This window comes from Myxocyprinus asiaticus, chromosome 46, assembly GCF_019703515.2.
Source record: "Myxocyprinus asiaticus isolate MX2 ecotype Aquarium Trade chromosome 46, UBuf_Myxa_2, whole genome shotgun sequence".
NCBI lineage: Eukaryota > Metazoa > Chordata > Actinopteri > Cypriniformes > Catostomidae > Myxocyprinus > Myxocyprinus asiaticus.
The window spans coordinates 25,500,437-25,524,182 of NC_059389.1; the positions used below are offsets into that span (position 1 = coordinate 25,500,437).

The 23,746-nt window shown below is 36.3% G+C and overlaps 1 protein-coding gene across 3 annotated transcripts in view; it reads right to left on the reverse strand.

Annotated features, from left to right (window-relative positions):
• Positions 1-23,509, reverse strand: part of LOC127435663 (serine/threonine-protein kinase BRSK2-like) — a 316,801-nt gene extending 293,292 nt beyond the window's left edge. For all 3 annotated transcript variants that reach the window (XM_051689300.1, XM_051689298.1, XM_051689297.1), the window contains exon 1: positions 23,129-23,509. In XM_051689300.1, coding sequence (XP_051545260.1) covers positions 23,129-23,222 — 94 coding nt within the window. In that variant the 5' untranslated portion in view covers positions 23,223-23,509. The remainder of the gene's footprint in view (positions 1-23,128) is intronic.
• Positions 23,510-23,746: the final 237 nt, after the last annotated feature.

Below are 23,746 nucleotides of genomic sequence, written 5' to 3' on the forward strand. Positions count from 1 at the left end.
GAATACAGGGGAAATGGGCAGGAGTAAAGACCTGAGCAACTTTGACAAGGGCCAAATTGTTATGGCCAGACGACTGGGTCAGAGCATCTCTGAAACAGCTAGGCTTGTGGGGTGCTCCCGGTCAGCAGTGGTGAGTACCTACCAACCATGGTCTGAGGAGGGACAAACCACAAACTGGCGACAGGGTGTTGGGCGCCCAAGGCTCATCGATGCGCAAGGGCAACAAATGCTATCCCTTCTGGTCTGAACCGACAGAAGGTTAACTGTGGCACAAGTCACAGAAAATTTTAATGATAGTTACGTGAGGAATGTGTCACAACACACAGTGCATCGCACCCTGCTGCCGTCAAAAGCGCTACAATGGGCACGCGAGTGTCGGAACTGGACCTTGGAGCAGTGGAAGAAGGTTGCCTGGTCCGATGAGTCCTGTCTTCTTTTACATCACGTGGACGGCCGTGGGAAAAAGACAACTGGGTGGAAAGAGTGCAATGCTCTGGGCAATATTCTGCTAGGAAACCCTGGGTCCGGCCATTCATGTGGACGTCAATTTGACACGTGCCACCTACCTAAACATCGTTGCAGACCACGTACACCCTTTCATGGCAATGGTATTCTCTGATGGCAGCGGCCTCTTTCAGCAGGATAATGTGCCGTGCCACACTGCACACATTGTTCGGGGATGGTTTGAGGAACATGATAAAGAGTAAGGTGTTGCCCTGACCTCCACACCCCCCAGATCTCAATCTGATTAAGCATCTGTAGGATGTGCTAGACCAACAAGTCTGAGGACACCTTCAGGGGTTTTGTAGAGTCCGTGCCTCAGTGGATCAGCGCTGTTTTGGCAGCACGTGGAAGACGAACAGCATATTAGGCAGGTGGTCATAATGTTTTGACTCATCAGTGTAAAAACAATTCATCTTTCTAACCATTTTATAGTTGCTCTTGGTTTTACGGCAGATGTAAGTATTACTGAGGGTAGCATGCAGCAGAAAAGGCCATTGACAGCACTCAAGGGGGTATTATGAGAAAGAAGGTGATTATCGGGCCCCAAGTAGCCTCTGAGGATGGGACCAGTCAATTAAATCTCTCAACCTTTCGCTATAAATCTTCATCGTCCTCTGGGACAATATTCATGAATGTGTGGAAACAGGTGGACACCTTCTATTGTCACCTATTCTATGCTGATTTCCACTGTGAATATCTCTGATGTGATAGGAAATATAGCCGTCCAGTTTTTATAGAAGTATGAGGCAAAACTAAAACAGCAAAGCAGCATAGTACAAAGGAACAAAGTTCAATTAAGGAGCCATCACTGTGATGACATTTATTCAGAGACTTACGGACAAATATTCACTGCCTGCTGTTTATACAGAACAGAGCTCCTGACCATTAAAACAACAGAGCCGGCAAAATGTAAGAAGAACTAGAGAAAAATATAGCTGCAAGCAACAATTATCAGGGCCAAGCACAGGAATGGCAAAAATGTGTGAAAATAGCATTTTTGAGAAGATTTTAGGCAAACCGCTCGAAAAGCAATGAATAGAATCACTTGTAATGTAATATACACTGAACAAAAATATAAATGCCACATGTAAAGTGTTGGTCCCATGTTTCATAAGCTGAAATAAAAGATCCCAGAAATTTTCCATACGCATTGAATAGAGTAGATTAGGGCCTAATTAATTTATTTCAATTGACTGATTTCCTTAAATGAACTGTAACTCAGTAAAATCTTTGAAATTGTTGCATGTTGCGTTTATATTTTTGTTCAGTATACATTGTTCTTGGCATTAGCTAAGGAGTCTATCAATGACAACAGACTAAATTTATCAAAAGTTATTAGCATTTTAGAAACATCATTATGATTTGATTACAAAATAAGTTTTGATGCAGCATGATACATCGTATCGTATTTCAATTATTTTATCAAAATACACACACTCAGATAGATGTCAACTTTTTTTTTCATTTCATAATAAAATTGATAAAACATTTAAATACAATAAATGAAAACTGAAATAAATTCCTTATAAAATGTTGCAAATGTTTTCTTCTTTATATCTTTTCTAAATGTTTCTGTCATATGAACAATCAGACAGTAAGTATACTGAAGAGCTAGTTTAGCCCATTAACTGGCATCGTCCCATATATGCTTTTTAAGCATATTTTTATGTTTATTGGACCATATCCGACTGTAATCTTGACAAACCTTATATAGTTTGAAAGCTACAAGACTCTAGCTTCGAAATATACCCACTGTTTTGTGATCTGAATCACATCATTACAGTAATGCATTAAAATACTGAAAAAGTGGATTTTAAAACATGCAACATGTGAGCGGTCTTACTTATCTTTTACATCATCTGGTTTTGATCCAATCGGATGATGGCAGGAAATTCAATCATACAATCCATGGTAAATGTCCATGATTGAAAGCAAACTCGACCATTTTATCCAAAACAGCGAAAAATGAGAAAAAAAATGTCTGATCATCCTTTGCTTGTGTCATCACGTAAATTGAAATGTCTATTTTCAATAAAATATTGATTATAAAACTTATTTTATAAATCAGCATCGAGGTCTTGAGGTCTCTGGTGAAACTTCCGCGTTGTTTGAGCCCACCCACGAGTCTCTCTGTGATTCTGCTGTCAATCAAATCAGATCAAAGGCTCCATGGCCTCGCCAAAATGTGCATTGGCTGTTTCAGTGAATAGATCCAGCCAGTGGATCGCTAGTCAAGGTTTGACTGACAGGTCATGTAGCCACTGGTATGACGTTTAATTGGTTACAGGGGTTGGCCTTGCTCATACCAGAACAGTGATGTCATCCTAGTGTTTGTTTGGATAGAGACCTAAGGCCACCATTACGCTCTGAACTTTCTTCCATTTCTGATGACAGATCAGAGCCAAATTCTTACATTTTAACTGCTTCTTTCAATGGATCTATGCTAGATTTGAGTACTTTGGAATAAGTTCCACGCAGATTTGAGGAGGAATAAACGGCAAACAGGCAGGAGCGCATATTCTGTGTTTGGACTCATAGCAGCTATAGGGCTAAAGCTAAATGCACAGGTGCTGATCAGTGTGAATAAATGGGCTCTTTAGATCATTTATTATTTTATTTAGTGATGTAAACAAACTATTATATAATTTATGGCATAAAAATATTATATGTTTGTTAGAAATGTGAATAATTACTGGCTTCCACTGCTAACAATACTGTATCCATGCATTATATATATAGAATTATAATTATTATAATGTGTAGTTAATTTTATATAATGTTTTGCATATGTGGTTTGAGTGGTGTTTCTGAAATTAGTTTTTCAAAGAATTTCTGAAATTACTTTTAATCACTCTTGCACTAATGGAGTTCTGATTTCATCCTGTGGCCACTTTTGGTAATGCGCCTAGTAAATGTTTGATAAATATGGTATTTTATCATTTATTTACTTGAAATTTGGGACACAATTTGGTTTGATGTATGGCTTTAATTTTCTGTAATTTTGTTGGGTGCCACATATATTTTTATATATTTTTAATAAATTAAAGTTTAGTGCATTGCATTTTCATTTCAATAAACTTTAACTTCTATAACTTTTCTTTTAATTAACTGATTTCACATGCACAATAATCTACCAAGTGTCTTCTTTAAAAAGAGTCTATAATTAGGTCTGTAGACCCAGGCATTTTAGAATGACAGGCATTTAAATCTGAGTATGTCACTCTTGGAACAAAAGAGCTTTGATGTCATCTTGTGGCCACATTTAATACTGCGTCTACAATAATTCTAAGACATTTGCCATTTTATAACTTATTTTACTTTACCAAAATTAGGTCTCTAGTCCCAAGCATTCAAAAGTAACCACCATTTAAAGTTGAAAATGTAATTTTCTGGTAAATGCAAAAAAGGGGAGTGCCAGTTAAGGGGATAGTATACCGAACATTTGTTATTTTGAAGTCAGAGATGACTGAGAGTAAAGAAATACAGTGCAGCGAGTCAGATGTTCATTTATTAACTGTTCTGGGCTGTGATTCCCAAAAGCATCATTAGTGTAAGTTGATCGTAGGCACCAATGGGATTTACGAGCAACTTGGGCTAACAATGCTTTTGGTTAACACAGCCCTGAGTGATTCCATTCATTCAGTTGAATGATTTATCTGACTGAATTAACATGCAAGTTTGTAAGAGTGAATTATTTAAAAAGGTGGTTCTATAGAGTTATCTTTTTGAATTTGAGTAAATTTAGTGGAATGAGTGAAAATAACAAGGTGTTTTTTGTTTTTTTTTTGGTGGTATTTTTTTTTTTGTGTGTGTGTTGTTACATTTAGTTTAGACTGCAAGCTCACAAAAACTTTTGATTAGCATGGTCTGAAGTTGGAAAAAGTAGGTTTTCAATTAAATTAATAATGGCCGATGGGAAGTTTGGCCAACCATGACAAATGTGGTATCATTGAACTCGGCTTGACCCAAGGAATCGATCAAGACCAGTGTCATAACAATAGGCTAAAATTATCAACTTATTATTAGCATTTTTATATATTTAGTTACATATTTTTACCACAAGCTAGCGCTGTCCTGAAACTTGTTGAGCACCATAAGGGCATTGTGCCGATGACACATACCGAGTTTTATAACGATAATGGCCAACGCCCAAAATGGCAGACATAGGCAAAATTGGTATCATTCGGCACAGAATCTAAAGAGTCCAGTTTTTATTTTTATTTTAGGGCAAACCGTTAAGAAGTTATAAGCAAAAATAGCCATTTTTTATATCTACTGACCCATAGGTTGCACTGCGCCGAAACGTCAACTCAGGGCATGATGGCTATGACGCATACCAAGACTCGTCACAATCCGTCAAAGCGTTCTGGAGATAAAGCCTCAAATTCAATTTGGCACGTTCTTTGTTGAATTTGTTGTCACGCCATTCAAAAATGGTTTGGTCTATCAAAATTCTTTTAATAACTTTTTGTCCTGAGTGTCTCCAGATGACACATGCTAATTTTCAAGCAATTCAGACGTACGGCCTAGAATAAGTTAGAAAAAGTATGTTTTTCCTGAAAATTCAAAATGGCGGAAAATCTAGTCAGCGGAAATTGAAACCATGTATGCTTTCAATTTCAAATTTTGTCTCTAGGACTTACGGTTCAAAAGTTATTAGCATAAACATGAGTGAAATTTTGAACTGTTGGTGGCGCTAGAGGGTTTGAGATAAAGACTCTAAATGTGCTATGGTATCATTTCAGACTGTCCTCTTCTTGTGTGTAAAATGTCATAACTTTCCCGTGAATGGTTCTATGGGCTGCTATAGGAAACGTATACAGAATGATAATAATAATAAAAAGAACACTAACAGAAACAATAGGTGCCAACGCACCTTCGGTGCTTGGCCCCTAAAAATACATCTGTGTCACAGAATCAAGTGCAGTGAAAAAAAACGTATTTGCACCTCACAAAGCATTTGACCAAAATGACTTGTCGAGGGTCGAGTTGTGAAGAGCCATTAAAGTGCTTTAGTTATTCTGCTTTTTAGTTTGAATGTAAAAAAAAAAAAAAAAAGAAAAAGAAAAACCTTTAAACCACCAAAAGGAATGCTCTTAGTGAAGAGAAAAACTGCAAAACGGCATCACTACATGAGATATGCATGTGTGGGTGAATATAACAGAAAGACATTCAATGGTGACTCAAATTTGACTGGGGACACTGTATACACAAACTTTTGGTGCTGGAAATGCACTGTCTGTAAAGGTGGTAAGCCCAGAATTTCATTAAAGGTCCAGTTGATTTATTATGCACAATAAGAGCTACACACATACACACCTTTACTGTGTTTTCTTGCTTATGCAACAATCAAAAATGTTCAAACCTTACATTGGGCTTTCTTTCCTACACATAGGCCACACAGTTTAAACAAACTGATGTGACATGACAGATATGTAATGACAAGTGAATGTGTTTTTCTTTTTCAAAAACAATTTTGTGTCTACTTTTCTCATGTTAGTTGTATCATGAAGTAAATGTGATTTTTTTTTACTCTGAAAAGCTCTTCAACTACTTTCTTTCAGTGGCAAAATACATATTTTGGAGTGATCATTACTTTCATTGTTAGTTACACAAATATTAAATTAACTAAAAAGCCTTAATAATGTGTGTTTATTATTAAAACATAGCCCTGTAGAATGTTAATGTTGCAATGTTAAAATCATGATCTATTGTTAACAGATTAGAAAAACTGAAAAAAATGTCTCTCTCTATAATTGTACTTCTGAGTGTTGCATTCACCACTGAACGTTGTTAAACTTACTGCTGAGTGTTGTTAAATTCACTGCTGAGCAATGTTCAATGCACCTTTGACTGTTGTTAAAAACAACTCTGAACATTGTTAAACTCGCTGCTGACAGTTGTTAAATTCACAGATCAATGTTGTTAATCTCACTTTTGAGTGTTATATACACTGCTGAACATTCTTAAACTCCATGCTGAGTGTTGTTAAATTCACAGCTAAAGGTTGTTAAACTCCATGCTGAGTAGGGCTGGGCGATTAATCAAATTGTATTTTCAATTATGATTTTGGCTTACAACGATTATGAATAAATCGAGATAAAAGATGATCGAGATAAACGATTATTGTGCCACATTCCGTTTCACAATGAAACACCATGGCGTTATATCTTTAAAGCATCCTTTATTAAAGTTCAAATAATAAGGAAGCGGGTTATGAAAATAAACTCAGAAACTGGCATTTCTCTGTGCTGTCAGCGCCGCATCTATGAGTTGCGTGAAGTGACTGGGGAAGAGATTGAATCTTCTCCCGACTGATGCACACTTTGGCACGGGGACGCTCATCACTCGCACGCGTTTTCTGCAGCTAGATTATAACATGATGGCTCGCAATGTAGTGAATCATAATATATGTGTCACGTTCACTGTGTGTATCTTATCATGAAGAAAATCGGTGATACGAAGCTCTATTAAGAATACAAAGTTTGTTTTTATGAGTTAAAGCTGGATCGATGTAAACAAAGGTGAGAGATTGTAGTCTTATCCCATTATACACTAAAACAAAATATGTTTTTGATTAGTCTTTTTTGGCTTGTTTTCTAAAATAATATCTAAAACTCTAAAACAATGTACATTTACTTTTTGGAGCTATAATGCAGAAGAAAACATTTTTTTCGGAGAATGTTGAATACAATATTTAATCAGGGCTTGACAGTAACGCTTGTCCGGGACAAGTGGATTTTTAAAGGGGCAAGTGAAAGAGAATTTTACTTGCCCCACCAGACAATCAGACTGATTAAATAGCCTAGGCCTGTGTCACTTATTAGAAAGTTAATATTCTTATTCTGCTGTTGAAAGTAATCAAGAGCATGTAATTTTATAATTCGCTAGCGATCTAGTAACAGCTGCGCCCTGTTTGATTGACAGGCGGCATAAGTGTGTGTGCTGAACATGCATGCTACGAAAATGCTCGCACTAATGTGCAACTGAACGGTCAAATACATTTCAAAATTCCACCAAAATGCCCATCTTGGTGAGGTATTCATGAAAACACAGAGAGTGATGTCTAAAGTGAATGTAAACAGCGGAGAAAAAAGCAGATTTGTATTAAAATGTCGGACTTGTAAGTATAAATGTAAGCTAATAGACCTGCTGCCGTCTAGTGTGTCATTATAATAATCAAACAACCAGAACAAGAAAACAAGAAAACACTCACTGCTCTTGACTGAGTAACTTTAGTAGCTTTAAAAAGTATTAATGTATTATAATCGTACAGTGAAGACCAGTAGTAGTCTTATGTTGCATTTCATTCTGATGGTTCCTTGAATAATTGAAACTGCTGTTAAAAACTTTTAAAGCTGTTAAAAAAGCAATTAATTGTCTTAATTTGTTCTATTATGTATTATGTATATATTAATCTATTTCAATTCATTGCTGTTTTTTATTGTTATTTTATTACTGACTGTTTTCTGGTCTTGAATAATTACTTAAGAACTTGAAACCATTCTTCCATAATTAACATATTAGTTAGTGTTATTATTTGTTGTGGTTTTGAAGCTGGTATTGAGAATCGTGAAATTTCACTACCGACTACTGAACGTTTAGTATTGTGATATTGTATAGCCTATTAGTTCAATGCTGAACGTTGCTAAACTGCCTGCTGAGTATTAAATTCACTACTGAACGGGGGCCTGGGTAGCTCAGCGAGTAAAAACGCTGACTACCACACCTGGAGTCGTGAGTTCGAATCCAGGGCGTGCTGAGTGACTCCAGCCAGGTCTCCTAAGCAACCAAATTGGCCCTATTGCTAGAGAGAATAAAGTCACATGGGGTAACCTCCTCGTTGTCGCTATGAAGTGGTTCGCTCTCGGTGGGGCGCGTGGCGAGATGTGCGTGGATGCTGTGGACAATAGCGTGAAGCCTCCACACGCGTTATGTCTCCATGGTAACGCACTCAACAAGCCACGTGATAAAATGTGTGGATTGATATCTCAGTTGCCTCCACATCTGAGACTTCGTCCTCCGCCACCAGGATTGAGGCAAGTCACTATGCCACCACGAGGACTTAGAGCAAATTGGGGAGAAAAAGGGGAGAAAATAAAAATATATATATATTTTTAAATTCACTGCTGAACTTTGATAAACTCACTCCTGAGTGTTAAATTCACAGCTGAACATTGCCAAACTTATTGCTGAATGTTGTTAAATTCAAAGCTGAACGATGTTATACTCACTTTTGAGTGTTAAATTCACAGCTGAACGATGTTAAACTCACTTTTGAGTGTTAAATTCACAGCTGAAAGATGTTAAACTCACTTTTGAGTGTTAAATTCACAGCTGAAAGATGTTAAACTCACTTTTGAGTGTTAAATTCACAGCTGAAAGATGTTAAACTCACTTTTGAGTGTTAAATTCACAGCTGAAAGATGTTAAACTCACTTCTGAGTGTTAAATTCACAGCTGAACGTTGTTAAACTCATTTCTGAGCAGAGTTTCCAGTAATTGTTCAGGAATGATAAAGATTGCCGGACAAATTAAGAAAAATCCGGTCATCTCATTTCAGTGTTTATTTTGCACCGTAAACGTGATGGACTATGTATAATAATGTGATATATGCTAATAATGAAACAATCAAGTCAAATGAATGATATTCCTTTGTTCATTATAGCTACCTTTTTTATTATTATTAAAAAATGGACGTCATGGAATTAGCGTCTAATTTATAAAAACATTCAACATTGGGTCAAAACAAAACTGCAGTTTGCCACATATCTTTTAGTTTATAAATAAATATTAAAATAACAAATCGTTATGTCATATAATTTCTCAACTTGGCTAATTTCCTTGGCTCTTTATTTTTAGCACTATTTTTTTTTTTTTTTTACAAAAATGTTTTGCTTCCAAAGTGAAGTCAAATGTGTCCATTGTTTCTCTACAACTTGAGATTCACATAAGTCTGGTGTCCTTCTCTCCAGAAGACTGCAACACAAGGCTCTTTTAATGCGATTCTGAAGTGAGAAACTTCTCACTGCAGGGACGTTAAACCGGGATAACACAAGCTGCTTTTGCCAGTGTACAACACTCTGTAGTCACGGATTAGGACTCTGCAAGCTTCGGGAAAGTTTAAACCTCTGTGGCAGCGAAGCACTGTTATCACTGGCATGATGTCACACTGTACACTTGTAGGATCAACTAAAGGGGTTGCTGATGCATCGTTAATATTTTCGCCGGATATTGTGTTTTTTTCACAAGTTCAATTTTTGAACTGTCGGACATTAGTACATTTTAAGTCAAAACCCGGTAATCACTGGCTAACGGAAACCCTGCTTTTGAGTGTTCAATTCATTGCTGAATGTTGTTAAACTTACTGTTGAGTATCGTTACATTTAATGCTGAACATTGTAATCTCAATTCTGAGTGTTAGATTCACTGCTGAATGTTGTTAAACTCACTGCTGATTGTTGTAAAATTCACCGCTGAGTTTTGCGCAGAGAGAAATCTGGTGTAGTAAAAAAAATCTATACAAATAGGCTAAAACACACATACAAAAAAAATAAATAATAATTATACTTTAAAAAAAAGAATCAATAATGAAACAATAATGAAACAAGGAATCCACTCTTACCTTAAATCATCTTCATTTTTTTACATTTTAAGTTTTTTGGGGTTAATATGCAAGTATTAGTGTGTGGTATTGTGGAAGAACCAATAAACAACAAAATATAATAATACTTCCATTTACTGTTGTTTAAAAATACATTTGGAAGCCTTTAACAACTACAGTAAGCTAAACAATATAAAATGACAGCAAAAACTTCTGTGTAAATTATAATGTTAAAAATTGTTAAATGAGAGAGCAACCAGTTTTCACATGCAATTACTACATTTACACCATAACAAGCCCCATTAGATGTTCTCTGCAAACTCAATTTTGGCCCTAAATGCCCCTTTTTACACTGGGACCCAAAGTGAATGTTTGTTTTATGGTTTGCGTGTTCTGCCATTGAAGAGGATGAGTCACTGAATTGTGTCTGTATTTGCATCCATGAAAATGTGCCATTATTCCTTCAGCACTGACACAATGATAGTATAAATGGGGTCAAGTTGATTAAAAAAAAAAAAAGTGAATACATTTTTTTTTTTTTTAAATCATTGAAAATATATATCTGATTGATATTTGTTTAATTTGTTAGCAAATGTAAAACCATTTTCACATGGGGATACAAAAGTGGTATACACTTAAAAACACACGACATCATGCATGCACACAAATCTACAGTAGATCAAAAATATTAGGATTTAGTGGGGGGTAGAGAGAGATAGAGAGAGGTTGCATTAATTGAATGTTATTATGGGGAAGAGGTTTGTGCACCCTACTGAGAAAATCCCATTAGAAGCCAGCGAGATTTAATCACCAGGTATGAAATTATTAAAAACCTCAGTGAATTGCTCCATTCCACTCTGTTAAGGGTGAGTCCTGCCGTTATGAGCGGACCGTGGGGAAATCCTGCTGCCCACATGTGCATACGCACACAAAAGCATGCACCTTACAGCCCTGAGGGTTGAATGATTAAAAAACAAAAATCACATAAAACACACAAAACATGACTGTGCTGTCTGCTCAGGCAAGAGTTGCTATAGAAACCCACATCACACATAAGCTAGAGATAGTGACGTTAACAGTGGCAATCTATGTTACTCATCAGTGTACATCAATGTGTTGTTCAAGCAATTGGTCCACATGAAATGAGAATCTATATAACTTTGTGTTTAAATACATACTTAAGACATTAAATGCACTTTTAGCCACTTCTAGCACAATTATTTGCATTTTTGTGTTCCAAAATGTGTCAGAGTTCAATTTATAACACAATGCAAGTCTCGATGTTGCCACAAGGGGCGCTATAGCAGACATTAATGTGAACTGTCCGCTTCTACAGTGATTATTCTCTTTGAAGTCAACTCCTGTAATGACGGAGCAACAGTTTGAAGAGAACATTGCTGAGCAAGTAAGTGATGTCAATATATTTATAGCAAGTTACCTGAACAATAGCACATCCAGTGAAATGGCACAGATGTTTGAAGGTAACTCAATTGCCCCCTTGAGTACTGAGATTTTGTTACCGCCACAATAACATAACGTTCGTTATGTATGTTCAACTAGAGAGCGTGTCAGCAATGCGTTGGCCAAGTGCTCGCATCTGCATACAAGTACTTGTGTAAAGCATGTTTTTGGCCTTACGCTCAACACAAAAATATGAAAAAGTGTAATAACCACATACTTTAATGCATTCAAATATTTAGTTGATTGAAAACTGACTTTTCTTTTTCACATTACTGTCATGCGAAAAAAAATTTAAGCTAGTATAAGTTGTGCTAATTTATGCTGATTTCAATAAAACTATCATTGCATTACAGACTTTCTGTTGTAATCAGTGTTGGGTAAGTTACTCAAATAGTAATCAAATACCAATTACTAATTAATTCTACCTGAAGTACCTGAATTGTAATCATATTACTTCATCGGAAAGTAATCACATTACTAATTTATTTACTTTTAAGTTACTTTCTAAACAATTTTCACAGAAGGTTTTGTTTTTTGCTCAATTAATTAAAAAATTGTCTATATTTCCTCCTTGTTCATTGGTGCATGCAAGTAATTTCTTTCGTACAATGACTCATTAGGAGGCTTGCACCCCTAAGCTGTCATAGAAACACAAACAGATGTATATATGAGCATAAGTCATGTTTTCAATTCTACATAATACCATATTAGACATTTTTAACCCAAGTAACGTACTTAAAAGTAATATATTTTTAACTGAAAGTCAGTAACCGTAATCTGATAAGAATTGAACATGTAATGCACACTTTCTTTTGACTAAAAAGTAATTAGATTACAGTGACTAATTACTCTGTAATCAGATTACAACCATCACTGGTTGTAATACACTTAACACAAAAGCATCTGTTTGTGATCAAAGTAAAAAATAAATAAAAATGAAACAGTGAATATAGTTTCCCTAGACAAAACTAGAGGTAGATAGATATATCGGTATTAATTACCGATTAATCGTGCCGATAGTTGTTTTTTGGAACTATCAGTTATTGGCAAAAATTTATGCTGATAGTTTCCAATATTTTTTTAATTTCTCTGATAATTACGTCTTTTAAATAGAAGCGAGGGCATGCAAAGAAAAATACATTGTGTCTCCAACTTCATATATTGTCAATAATAATAATACTGTATATAGGCTATAAAAAGCTTAATTTGATAAATATTAAATATAGAGCATTGTGACAGAGTTAGGTCTCCATCACTTCAAAATAAGAGTCTCCGGTGTGTTTCCGGCTTGTTTAGTGTTAAAAGTCCCACGTTATGCACCAAATCTTCTTTGTTTCTGATTATTATTGGGATCTTGGTTGAAAAATACACTACATCTGTGATTTTATTCATTTTGGACTCTGACCTCTATGTCTGTGCAGAGAAAATGTTGTAATATTCTATGAATCTATTTTAAAAACTATCAGCTCATTAATCTGTTATCAGCCTTTTCCACCACCTTAGTTATTGGTATCGGCAAAATCAACTATCGGTCGACCTCTAGACAAAACAGTATTAAAGAAACTACAAAGTATTACCTCATATTTTGGGGATGGAAAGCCAGCGTGGAGAAAAGAGGAGATTTAACTGTTCTGGTGTTAGGATGTTAGATTTTATTTTTATTATTATTATTATTATTATTATTATTATTATATTATCATTGTTATTATGTGTAAAAACTACAACTGAAAAATGTCCAGTAACTGTGTATGCAAACACAGAAAGAGAGAGAGAGAAAGAGAGAGAGAGCAGAGATGTTTATGAGTGTCAGTCGGTGTCAGCAGGACACCAAGAAAAAAGAAAACATCTGAAAGCGTTTGGAATTGAAGGAACAGTGAGCATAGCGGCCCTATAATTCTGTGACAATTTCACTGCTTTTCCTCTTGTAAAAAATCTGACGAAACACAGCAGCCTCCGATTTGCTGGGTTACTCCCCGGACTGAAGTCATTAAAACCTGCCCAACAAACTCTACCGCATAAAACACCCTTACAATGACATGATCTACAACCAGGATCTTCTAGAGAAATACAACATTTAATGGAAAAGTCCCCCCAAAAATGAAAATGATGTCATCATTTACACCCTCATGTTAAATCATCTCAAAACCTGTATGCCTTCCTTCCGTAGAACACAAAAGGAGATGTTAGACAGAATGTCCAAGCTCCCTTTTTTCCATTCGTTGAAAGTGGATGGTGACCATTATCTGTTAAGCTTCAAAAATAACAAAAAGCACCATAAAAAATACCATAAAAGTAGTACATTTGTCTTGTGCACAATGTTCAAAACAACATCGGCCAACAATGTTCGATGTCATTGCCATCTGAGTGCAGTATATTCGCAAATGCATAGGGGAAGATTTTCATTTAAATTTCATCTGTTCCTCACACAAATTTATCGTATGACTTCAGAAGACTTAAAATAGAGCGTTCAAGTCTAATGGACTACTTTTATGGTTCTTGCAAGCCCCAGTCCCCATCCAGTTTAATTGTACAGAAAAGAGCACTTGGAATGTTCTACTAAACATCTCCTTTTATGTTCCACGTAAGAAAGCAAGTCATACAAGTTTTGAATTAAATAATTGAATAGTTCATCAAAAAAAAAAAAAAAAAAAAAACATTATCGCTTTAAACACTATAAGTAGCTCTGCATAAAGGATGAACTTCTTGATAACCCATTCTTAAGGCTAATTTATACGTACTGGGCGAACAGGCTTCGCTTATTTCACCTACAAATGATGACGAAATGCAGTGATGTTTTTGTTCTGCCAAGATGTTCTTGTGGTCAGATTTCTCCTGTTCACGCACATCTCTGATATTCTTGACCCAAGAGAACTTGGCTGGTCGCAGAGCGTTGATGATTGGTTAAAACTATTCGTGGGTGTGGTTTGGATGTGACGCTTTTTATTTACAATCGCGCTGTTACCTAGGTTACTGTCATTAAAATGGATAACTTTGAAGCGCACCTCTCAAAGATTGTGTGGAAGTATACTTTTTTTTACATGATTTGCAACACAAATTCTACAAAGACAGCACAACCACAACAAATGAGTGGAGAATGATTTGAGTTTTTTAAAGGGGCCATGACAAGTTTAATAAAGCAAAGAAGCGGCACAGTGCTAGAAGCGGCACAGTGCTAGAAGCGGCGGTCCACGGAGAGAAAAACCTGCATTATTGTCTTGTGGCTGGAACAGTACGTTAAACACAGTGACATCACCCTAAACCAACTCATTTTAAAATGACATCGGGCGTAGTATAAAAAGCAGCTTCATTCACCTAGGGTGATTTAGCTTGTCCAGGAGAAAAAAAGTTTGACTTCTTCCAAAGTATAAACCAGGCTTTAGTCGACAATTCATACAGTAACTCTCATTGTTAAAAATATATGGCTTTCAACCACTGACAAACACATCAATACAGTTGACAGTTTACACTCTGTAGTGGAGTGAAAAACAATAATGCAATCTATTTGCTGTAATCACACTTGAATGTTCACTAGAAGAGTGAATGTTCACCTCTACAGCATTATGCCACGGGTAACATGCGCAAACACACACACACACATACACATTCACTCACTGCAGGTCAGAAATGGGCCTGTGATTAGTCTGTAATTGCTTTTTCCACATCTGCAAATTTGCAACGTTAGGAGCAAGGGAATATTTGTGTTAGGAGAGAGGTCATGATTGTTTGAGCGAAAGAGAGAGAGAGAGAGAGAGAAAACCCAATCCATGTTTAAATGGTAAAAATGGTCTGCACTTATATTGCGCTTTTTTAACCTTAGCGGTTTTCAAAGTGCTTTACACTGTGACTCATTCACCCATTCACACACTCACACACCAATGATGGCAGAGCTGCCATGGAAGGCACTAACCTGCCATTGGGAGCAACTTGGGGTTCAGTGTCTTGCCCAAGGACACTTCGGCATGTGGAGTCATGTGGGCTGGGAATCGAACCGCCAAACCTGCGATTAGTGGCCAACCCACTCTACCACCTGAGCCACAGCCGCCAGTTTATAGCACTATGAGTGAGCAATGAGAAAACTAGAAGAGTGCCATTATAATCAATGTAGACACAGGGTATTCAGAATAGCATACTACCATATTTCACAGTATTTCTTGACTCATTATTTAATGGACTACCAACATTTTTTTTCATAATTGGTTTAACATGCTAGATAACCATATTTACAAGATGATAATGCCACTTTCAGTTTTCAACATGTAATGCAGTAAGGTGATGTGACAACAATGTAGCATACAACTGTTTGAAATGCTTATCGTTGCATTACGCTGTTTCACATACATACAGTATAAATACATAGTAGGAAGTATATAGGATACAGTAAGCTATGGTGTCTGTCAATCCTACACAGTTAACAGATAACACAGACACACACATTTATTCATGTAATACTATGCGTGCACACTCTTAAGTGCTTGTAGCACTACTTTACAATGGGTTTTCATCTACGTATTTTTATGCGCATTTTGGGTTATCGCATAAAAACTGCTGGATGAAAACACCAAGATGCTAATAAAATCTCCAAAATGCGCTTAAAAAAAAAACTAAAAAGCTCACTTGAGGTGTATAATTTGTTTATTCAAAAAGAAGAAATGTGCATAAACTATGATGGAAACACATTTACCGAATAAACTCCTCTTTTATTAAAAAAAAAGTAATGTGGCTGTCAACAAATGTTCATGTACTCTGACATCGACTCTATTCTGTCAAGTTACTAACAAGCGCGATCTCTCATCACACATCTTCGCTTTAATTCAGGCATGTTTTTCCTGTGGCGCAACTGATAGCGTGTAGTTTGAGCAGCCTCAGAGAAAGCCTTTTCGTCCCGTGGAAATCAGGAAGTAATTGCATTTCCATAAACAATGGAGAGTGCGATTCGGAGTTTGCATTTTCCCTCTAAAATTACACTTTTACTCCACTGACGGTTAGGTTTGGGGTTTGGGTTAGGGGGTAGCGTTAATAAAATATCCATTCCTTTTTACTAAATTACATCATTTACAACTGAAAATACAACTCGCTTCTGGCGCCTCTCTGTGGACATTTCACTTTGAAACTGTAGCTCAAGCATACAATATGTTAACAACAACTCCAGCTTAGGCCACTGGGGCAGTGATTCGAATTTCAGTGAGCAGAGAATTTCAGCAGCAGAACTTTTGACCTACTGTTGTCCAATTCACAGTAAGATAATCCAATTCAAACAATTGGACATTCCAAAAATCCCCAAAAAGTTTAAATTGTTCCAGCTAAGCCATTTTTTTGTGTAATTTCTGTCTTTCACAGTCATCATTGTATAAATATGAAGTGGTTTTAAATTGTTCCTATACCAAAAACCTTCTGAAGTCAGGCCTGTGGTCTAGCGGTAAGCCCACATGCAAATCATTGTGCTGCGATGCTTACACAGGCAATACTGGTTCGAATCGAATTAATTAAATTTCCTGATTACGTTCTCCCTCTATTTGTTTGAGCATTCCATCCAGCCCAACACAGCAACACTAACTCAACCAATGGTGTGAGTTTAGCGCAGGACTACTGTTTGTACAACCAATGATGGGGGAGTTTTCTTGAATCTGCTTGAAAACAGTGATTATTTTTTTCTTCTTTTTGGTGACGCCAGTGGCACAGAAATTACACACTTGCAAATTCAAAGTATAACACCAAACACCAACAAAACGAAATGTAAAAAATATCTACAACCATCCACTCTGGGTCATGATGCTGAAACATTGTTTTATTACTTTGGAGCCTCAGAACATTAATAAGTCTTCGTAAAAGCCTCAAATGTCCCCTAGATGTCCATTTTGCATCTTCAAGCCTTTGGCCGGACGAGGCCGAGCGTAATGACTCACGTATAATGAATAAACGACTCAGGAGTCTGACGCAGGGTTTGCTATGGGCTACAAGGTTAGCAAGCAGGACTTATTAAAATCTAAAAGGAGTTTAAAACACCTAACTGTATAAAACATGACATGGTGTGACATTGATTTAAATGGTGACAGTATTTCGGCATGTCACACTGAATAATTAGTATAACGCTAAATAGATGTACAGTATTTAAGATTTCCATTCCATGAATTCGAAAACAGAGCTAAGTGAAGATATGACCATGACATTAAAACCTGTATAGGGTTTAGATATAAACCAAAGCTTTCACAAAAGTGACAGATATGAAATTATAAAAAAAAAAAAATTTATATAAAATTACGGAAGCTGTGGGTTAAATTAAGCTCCAGAAAAATGCTACCTTAGTCATAGTTTCAACCAAGATTTTTAACCCAGACTGGGGAACTCCCTAGCAACAAGAAACAAGACAGATTGATTCCATCCACAAACCCACCAACAGATGCTTCTCAAAGCCAAAGAAGCCCTGTGCATTTTCTCCTTTTCATTCTGACATCCACTTTTTCTCAGAAGGCTTCCACTTTTTCTTTCAAGTTCGTCATCGTACCGCATGGTCCCCAGTCCACGTGAAAGAGTGTTTGAGCCACAGATTTATCATGTAGGATTACACACATGCTCACAGCACGTGTGTGCGTGCGTGTGTGTGTGTGTGTGTGTGAGAGAGAGAAAGAGAGAGTCAGATCCTAATCACATAATGAATATGGCATTGCACAGAACAGGCAGATCAGTACAGGCCTTCCGCTTTACACTATAAATAACAGCTCTATCAGACACATGCAACATAGCACTCGCATTAAGATGCTAATAGTGTTGTGGCTAACAATCACATCAACTTTTCCGTCAATGCATTGTTGTTGCGTTATAATATTAAGCAAAATCCACAGATTAGACTTGGATGATACCGCAACACCAAAAAACAATTTCCAAACCAATAAAACTATGTTACTGTTAATGTTTGCATTACACAACCAACTACATTTACAAGCTTGTACGAGTGTGATAAAATTGTGCGGAAGCTCAACTGATAAAGCGTTGCACTTGCGATGCAAAGGACTGTGGTATTGTATGAGTCCTGAAGAGCATACGAGAAGCCCCACAAAATGACATGGATTCTTCAGCAGATTGAGTCTTTCAACTCAAATTTGCTTTAATGACAGTATCGGTTAGGTGAAGGTTTAAGGTTTAGGGTAGGGATAGAGCATTAAACTTAAAAACCTCATTTGTATGGGAGAAAATTTAACTCGCTTTAAGCGCCACGCAGTGGACATTTCACCTCAGAACTGCCACGATACATATAAGGACCATATGTCGTACTAATGCCATTTTGCAAAAATGTCACCACAGTCACGTATTTATCATGACATCAGGCTGTTTTTCTTTATTTACCTCATTCACAAATAGTGTTTTTATTATTATTCTTCTTCTAGTTTTGACCCCTTACACTTTATGGACCCAGCCGGCAGGTCCAAGGGGGAGGGGCCTATTTCATGAAAAAAGTTTACGCTTAAAACGTTAAAGTCTACGTATACATAAGTCAGCCATATGAGGTATTAATTGAAAGCTTTGAATCTGACCTTTTCAGGGATAACAATCACTACTGCATTAATGTTACTTAAAATAACAAAATAAGGCTTCAAAACATTTGTTTAAAATTAGCGCCCCTCCAGAGGTTATGGGGTACAAATATTTATATACAAATAAAAGTCCTTCACATCGCACCTAAATGGACATGTCATATATCAAATGAAAGATCTCACTCTCAGAAATGTGAGTGCATTTGTTGCCCTAATACCACAGTTCGAAAGATTTTCGAAAAATAATCACAAAGTGAAATATTATTTCTGTAAGTCAGAAATAAAAAACGCCTCATTTATGCTCCGATAACTTCTGCTGTAAGCCCCAAATAGCTAAAAACTTTATATCTGCTTTTAACTTAGGAAGTTCACTAAAAAATTAGCCATTGTTTACTTGTCTGTTACCTTGCTTGGCTGAATAATCTAATGTTATATCATAGATGTCCAGAACAAAATATGCAATCCAGAAGGAAAAGCATGCAAAACAAATCATCAGAAAATATTTTTCGACTATTGATGATAAAATATAATTGCAAAGGGAGGATCTCAGCTTTCTAATGACACCTAGATTGAGCTTCTAGTCCACTCAGAGGCCGAGATATTCAATGAAATAACAAGGGTGGTGCTTGAACTAAAAATTAGCCTGAATGTCTATGGACAAGCACATCTGTGAGGGCTAAAATGCGTTAGAGCTCCACCTACATTTCAGATCTGTATATTGTGATGGAACTTGATTGAGGAAAAAATATTTTTTCTAGTGCTTTCTGCTACCTAGTGGAATAAAATGGGACTTTTTAAAGTGATGTAGAGTGAACAAAACCAGAATTACATGTTTACAAAATTAGAAAAAATACAACAACAAAAAAACATTATTTTATTTTTTTATTTCTGTTTATCATAAGATTATAAACACATACAATATTATTTGTGAATTATTGGATTCTATTTTTTTATTTGGGCAGTTCTCTGGAAAATGAGACCAATTGTTTTGTAATTCCACAGTACGTGTGAATGGTGAGCTTTTAAATTTGAGTGTGAAAAACTGCAGGCAGCAGCCAAAAACAAATCTAACAAAAATGACTGAGGCTTATTCTTAAAACATGGAAAAACTGTTTGCCAGTGGGGTTAAAAAGAAAACATTAATTCATGTATATTCTCTTAAAAAGAAGTCTCTTATAAGTATCTTGTTTCAAAAATGTTTAGATATACAGTATTTACAGGGAAAACTAGAAAATTATTTTTTGCAGTGAATGCTGCATGTCATGTACAGTAGTAGAGCTTTGGTTGTTGAATATCCACTCAAGGAAAAGGGCATAATGGCATCAGTCAGTCGCATTAGGTGTGCTGCAAATGTGACAGTCACGCTGAGCTGATTTGGTGATCAGGTGGAATGCACACACACACACACACAAACACAAAGGAAAGCGGTAGTCGGCATCATACTGTGTGATCTATGTGATAAAAACGGAATCCTGCAGGTTTAGCAAGTGCGCTGTAATTGAAAGAACAGGTGACCTGGATTGCAACAAAAAATACAGCAGCCCTAAAAGGTATCTGGACACATTTTAAATGTCTGAATTGCATAACACTGCATGACTAATATCAATAACAAAATATCAAACCAAGTGGCATCTGCAAACAAATGACATCTGCAAACAAACTTTTCTGAGCTATTTGTGCGATTACTTTTAACCAACAGTGTCAAGCTGATTTTAGTGAATGTATGAGGTCAGTTCTTCTCAAGTTCACACAGGTGTCCTAGCAGAGTAACCGCAGGTGTAATTCAGCACATTAACTACAAACATTTTTAAATAACATCTGACAACCAGAAAGTGTCCATACACTGTCCTAAATTTGGGAAATATTGATCATTATACAAACTTTGATTATATTACATATACTTTTTCTACACTGAAAAAAAAAAAAAAAAAAAAAAAAAGATTAATAAAATGTACTTTATTTTGCAAGTATTTGCACAGTCAATTTTAATGGTATAAAATTAAGTAAAATTTACTTAAAAGGAAAGTTCACCCAAAAATGAAAATTTTCTCATCATTTACTCATCTTCACGCCATCCCAGATGTGTATAACTTTCTTTCATCTACTGAACACAAACGAAGATTTTTTAGAATATTTCAGCTCGTCCTCACAATGTAAGTAAATGGGTGCCAAAATTTTGAAGCTCCAAAAGTACATACAGGCAGCATAACCATAAGACTCCAGTGGATAAATCCATATATTCAGAAGTCATATGATAGGTGTGGGTGAGAAGCAGATCAATATTTAAGTCCTTTTTACTATAAATTCTCCTCCCTGCCCAGTAGGTGGTGATGTGAAAGTGGAGATTGATAGTAAAAAAGGATGTAAATATTGATCTGTTTCTCATCCACACCTATCATATCACTTCTGAAGACAAGGATTTAACCACTGGAGTCTTATGGATTACTTTTATGCTGCCTTTATGTGCATTTTGGAGCTTCAAAATTTTCATACCTTTTTACTTGCATTGTGAGGACCTACAGAGCTGAGATATTCTTCTAAAAATCATGAACGGGTCATTTTGCGTAGAAAATAAACTTCAAACTTAACAAAACTAGAAGTTACCAAACATAACAACAAAATCAGCAATGAAATTGGTGTACATAAAATTGCAAACAGTAAAACCATGCAAAGTTCTTTAATATTCAAAACCGTTGCATGCTGGGAACACCAGCTTTGAAAAGTTCAGTCAAATGTACTTATTGTTTTAATCTGTGAAATTTACTCAAATTAGCGAATAAACATGACAAGGTTTGTTAAGATAACAAACAATCACAAATAATATTTACCTATAAGCTAGAGCATTCATTTTTACATGTTTGAATTGAGTACAAATGTAGAATTTACTTAATATTTTCAAGTTCCCCCTTAAACTAATTTATTCAATGTAGAAAGTACTTGATCTTTTCTGCTATATTTACTTCACCACAAAATCCCTTTTTTCAGTGAATAGAAAAGCTTGAAACTCTCACATTGCTTATAACGGCACAAAATTAATATGAGAGCCCCGCTGATCAAATTGTAGTCTGGTCATTCTGGTCTATATTAAAGCAAACAGACAGATAGATCTACCATACTCATAATAGTACCAATCATCTTCTCAATTTTGGCTCAGATCAAACCGGATTAGAAAGTCAACCTCTAAAACCCATGCAATCATCCCCCCAAAAACACACAAGCTCAGCATCTTTGAGTGGAGAGGCTATGAGAATAGAACCACTATTGTACTCATTTGAGGATGGCAGGTGAAGCAAAAAGGACCCAGTAAATGTTGCATCACTTTCTTCTCACACAATTTACCCTTCGCTATCAAACTTACTGTATATTTCTATAAAATATTGTGTAAAAATATATAATTTTAGAATATAGTGTGGTGCGCTGTCTAAAGGTCCCAAATCAAAGCACATAAGATGCTCTTTGGAACATTTTCAAATCATGCTGGAATAACACGGATTACCAGGTGCTTATATGTTCATATTTTAAATGTAATACAATTTTAATATAATCCAGCCATGAGCTGTACATTTATATGTAGAATTTATTGATCAATATCTCTTTTCAAAACCCAAAGTGTAGCTAGAATTTTGTTCACTGACTTACACCTTTTGTATCTTTATTGCAACATGGTTATGAAAAGCTCAATGAGATACATTTGGAGATTCCCTGCCTATTGCTATTCTTAGAAAAGTTCGAACTATTGGGCAATTAGTTGCATCAATGCATCATGTATATAGCCCAAGTTTACAAGCATACATTCAGATCTCCAGTGCAGCAACACACCCGAGCAGAAGGCTGCAGCTAGACAAAATTGTTCCAATGTTACAGAACACAGCATGAGAAACCAATCAATGATAGATACATGATCCACCTGACTGAGACACCAGCACAACACTACATGCACATCAATAATATGTAACCGAAACAGAATATCAGCCAACTTGAGTCAGTCACTGTTATGTGCAGATTTCAATCAAATGCATAAAGCACCAACCTGTCTGTCCTTTCCCAAGGGTCTTTTCTAAACGGTATGGTCCCACATAATTGGCATGAGGGGTAGTGTTGTTTTCCTTCCCCGACAATGACATTTTTCCTGTCTTAACACACTTCACGCGGCGTTACGGGTATCGGGATGCAGCAATCCTCTTATAGCTGCACGGCAGGATGTCTCGCGCTTTAACTCCAATATAACGCTGTCTCTTTCTGTTCCTCCTGCCCGTTTCAGACCCACAGTCTGTGAATGAGGTGGGGGTAAAAGGTCTTTAAATTAGTCCTCTCCTTTCCTTTGCACGGGCTGAAACGGGCGCTTAAGATCCGACTGGCATTGCGAGGACCTGCACTGCTCGCGTCCGGCTGTGCGGCGGCTGAATGTGTGGAGTCAGTGGCCGGTGTGCGAATTCAACCAGCGCTACTACATTGAAGGCTTGCTTATTAATATTAATTAGCTAAGCGTTCGCCATTGGACGGTTACCAAGTAACGTCACCACAATTGAATTAATATTAAGAAGACCGTTTTTTAAATGAACAACAAGGACAAAATTATTTTTTGAATATTGAAATAAATAAAGAAAAAAACTTGGATTCTAAAGAAAGTAATGTATATACTGCAAAA